We start from the raw sequence: 3,649 nt of genomic DNA on the forward strand, positions 1-3,649 counted from the left end.
TTAAAATGCTTCTCGCCTGAATGGACCACCTGTGCCTCTCAAGGTGGGCACTCTGAGCGAACTCCTTCTTGCACTCTCCACACTTGAAGGGCTTCTCTTCGGTATGGGTCCTCAAATGCCGTCGCAGGTCGCCCCCTGCAACAAACTTCTTCTCGCACTCTGTGCACTCAAAGGCCTTCTCGCCGGTATGGGTCTTGAGGTGCCTTTTGAAGTCCCTACCGTCTCTGAACTTCTTGCTGCACTCATAGCACTCGAAAGGCTTCTCTCCCGTGTGCGTTCTCAGATGCCCTCGAAGAAGACTGCCTGTACTGAACTTTTTGGTGCAGACCGCACACTCCAACGGCTTTTCACCAGTGTGTGTGCGCTTGTGAGTGTAGAGGTGTGCTCTTTGGGTGAACTTCTGTTTGCAGACAGCACACTCATAGGGCTTCTCCCCTGAGTGGACGCGGCGGTGCTTTTCAAGGTCTTCCTTACGAGAAAAAGCTTTCTTGCACACTTCGCACTCAAAAGGCCTCTCTCCGGTGTGGATACGGAGATGCATCCGCAAGTTAAATTTTGTTTCGAAAGTCTTGTCACACACCGTACACTGCAAAGGCCTCTCCCCTGCGCGGGTTCCGATGTGAGCTTGAAGGTGAAGGCCTGACTCGGACCTCTTCAGGCCAACGGGACAGTTGGCGAGCATTTTTCGTGCACGAGCGAGGACTCGGAGCGATGGAGTGCAGGTTACTGTAACGAGACATAGGGGATACACTATAAAACACAACCCTCGACCCAATTGTCAAAGAACGGTGGATACAACAGAGCGTTGCATTTATAACATTCAAACGAATGCACACAAGACGAAAAGATGGATACGATCGAGTCATTGGTAAGTAAATAAAGAGTAGTACTAGGTAATAAATATAATGAAAGTTAACAGTTCAATCAACTTTTCTGAAAGTGTTTTTGAGTAAAGGTGAAAGATGTACTTTCAATAGAAATCTTCGGCTAGTTCAAACACGGAACGACAACCCTACTCAAGGAAAAGAATAAAATTCACCCTTCAGCTCAAGGTACCGCTAGAGTAATTCCGAGCCAGAATGCCTCTTGGAAACTTCCCTGAAATGTATACGGCTATAGTGTAGTGAGATATTGGCAAGTCTGGGACGCAGTTTCTGTTTATGTGCTACTTCTTATTCTTCCTTAAGTCGCCAGCGACTGCAATGGCGTAGTAGTATAGAAAATGTACTGACTGAGGAGTTAATTCACCATTACGTAAATGGGTGTAGCAGAAAATCGTGCGTCAAGCACAGCAATACGTACCAGGGCTGACAGGAATCCGAGTGTCCGTCTAAGCTCGCGGTGACTCCAGTCCATCAACTACAATTGCGACAGAAACGTCAATGAGTATTTAGTACACTTAATTTTGATGTGTTGGTCTACGGTCTGGTGTGAACACAACACGTACTCACTGGGCTGCATCTCTGGACGGCCAGGCTGACGAGGACAGTGTAGGCGTACACCACGTCGATCCAAGTCTTGCGTAACGGTTTTTCGTTGTGATTTCACGAGCTGCTGCACTGCCTCTAGTTACGGACGACCATTTAATGTGTGGCTGACAAGACTCCGCTGGAGGGGACCGGAAGCAAATCCAAAAGAATTGCGTACAGATCAATCTCAAAGTTTTCTTTTACGAATCCCAAGTCAAATAACAAAATTAATAACTAAGTAACAACGTGCCTTGGCTACACACTAATTTTTTTGGACAAATTTTGTACGAGTGCGTTGTTTATATTTGAGCACATATAAGGCACATTCTATTAGTACGCCATTTTGCACCTACTTAAAGAAATTTGCAGATTCCCGTATGAAAATCATAGGAAAAGTTCGTTTGTACGAACAGCTGTAATATGTCGTATTGTACGTAAAATTTAGTAAGTAGCGATAGCTTACTGACAGGGAGAGCCACGACCGTAAACACAATATTCAACAAACGAGTCACGATTCACATTGGTTTCCACGTGACGTCAGAGTGTGTCACTATCTGCGGTGGCCATACGGTAGCTGGCACTCGGGCTCATCTCCCATGCAAGAAATCTCACTCTGAAATTTCAGACGACTCAAATTTCCATTTTTGCTGTAAATATGCAGAGAAAAATTCACGAAAAAAATAGGTTTCTGTTAGCTCAAAAGTAGTGATGTTGAAAAGAACCAGCCAATTTTCTTTCCAAGAAATTTTAAGTGTACTCTGTCACAAATTTGAGCCAACTCGCACACAGTTTATGTAGAATTCGTACGTGTAACAAGCACGATTTTGTGCATACGTAATATTTGTAAACTATGATGCGATCAAGTGCATAAATGTATGCAAATTTGTGAGTTATTATGCAAAACTGTTTAACAGGTCTTAAATAATGTAACGCCGCGTACCAAACATCTGTAAACATTCAGCGTGTGGTGCCATTAGCCATCTTGCTGTCGGAGAACATGTCAAGACCCCTGAGCTAACTTACCGTAGACTGTACCATACCGGTGTCTGATTGTTTTATTTGACACGAGGCACGCCAGCGAGATTCAACAGCAGCGAGGCGAGTCTTATCAGCACGCTACCAAATGCGAACGACTTTGTCCGATTTTGTGGAGTGAAGCCGTGTTCAAATGGACGCCAGGTGCTTGTTCGAGCATCTCAGCCTCCTTAGCTCAGGGGTTAGAGCACTGGTCTCGTAAACCAGGGGTCGTGAGTTCAAATCTCACAGGGGGCATCTCTTTTTCCAGTTTGAGGCTCGTGGAACACTAGGTCGCTGCAGTACCACTATCCAAAGAGGCAACGACTGGTAAATTTCATGTCAGCTGGATTACGGATTGTCCAAGGATTGTCTTTGAAATAAACTCAATTTTTTTTTTTCCAATTAGTACCCTGATAACGAATTACCAATGAGCCTTTAGGTCACCAGCTGCGCTATTCCCTTCGCGGCGTGCACCCAGTGCTGTTGGCAGCGAGGCAAATCGCCAAGCCAGAAGCTGGGGTTCAATTACTGACGACTCAGAGTTGGATCACATTCAAAGAAAACTGTTCCTGGTTTTTCCAGGTACTCTCTCATTCCAGGAACGTGAAACGTGAACGTCGAAACGAATGTGACGAAATGTCACGTTCCTTTGAGTGTTGTGTCGCATTAGTTTGAATGTGAATCAGACATAACTTAGCTTATCCTCATTCAAACGAATGTCAATATTTGAGCATTTTCGTGTATCTCATCTTCTATTGTAGTTGGATGGACTTGGATTTAGTTAGGAACTGGAGAGTTCCGGGGAAAGCCTTGAATTGTTTTTGCCGTGCAAGGAAGGCAAGAGGACTTTGGAATGGAACTAGATTGACTGAAATATTCATATTAAAGCTTGGCAAGAGTAACGAACGTGACATTTTGTCACGTTCGTTTCAACGTGATGTCACGTTCCTGAAACGAGGGAGTAGGCACATACATGTACGTAAGTGACTTGTTTCCTGACAATTGAGGGACGATGTCAGAGAGGTTTCCCCAGCGAACAACGGCCGAAGAAAATTCGATTCCCGCCAAATGGATTAGTTCCTTGACACCTTAACTGAGTCAACACAAACTGTCGTACAAAAGCGTGATGAGTGTGAATGAACACGGAAAGAAGGAGGGAGAGA

The 3,649-nt window shown here is 44.9% G+C and overlaps 1 protein-coding gene and 1 non-coding gene across 2 annotated transcripts in view; one reads left to right on the forward strand and one right to left on the reverse strand.

The window, feature by feature from the left end:
• LOC117648488 (zinc finger protein 239-like) overlaps window positions 1-1,721 on the reverse strand; it is a 2,767-nt gene extending 1,046 nt beyond the window's left edge. Inside the window, exons 1-3 of the mRNA XM_034390994.1 lie at window positions 1,448-1,721; window positions 1,303-1,359; window positions 17-726 (exon numbers count right to left, since the gene is read on the reverse strand). Coding sequence (XP_034246885.1) covers window positions 17-682 — 666 coding nt within the window. The 5' untranslated portion in view covers window positions 683-726; window positions 1,303-1,359; window positions 1,448-1,721. The remainder of the gene's footprint in view (window positions 1-16; window positions 727-1,302; window positions 1,360-1,447) is intronic.
• Window positions 1,722-2,668: 947 nt separating this feature from the next.
• Window positions 2,669-2,741, forward strand: Trnat-cgu. Its single transcript has one exon. It is a non-coding gene; the product is annotated as a tRNA-Thr (tRNA).
• Window positions 2,742-3,649: the final 908 nt, after the last annotated feature.

This window comes from Thrips palmi, unplaced genomic scaffold, assembly GCF_012932325.1.
Source record: "Thrips palmi isolate BJ-2018 unplaced genomic scaffold, TpBJ-2018v1 HiC_scaffold_3, whole genome shotgun sequence".
NCBI classification, from domain to species: Eukaryota; Metazoa; Arthropoda; class Insecta; order Thysanoptera; family Thripidae; genus Thrips; species Thrips palmi.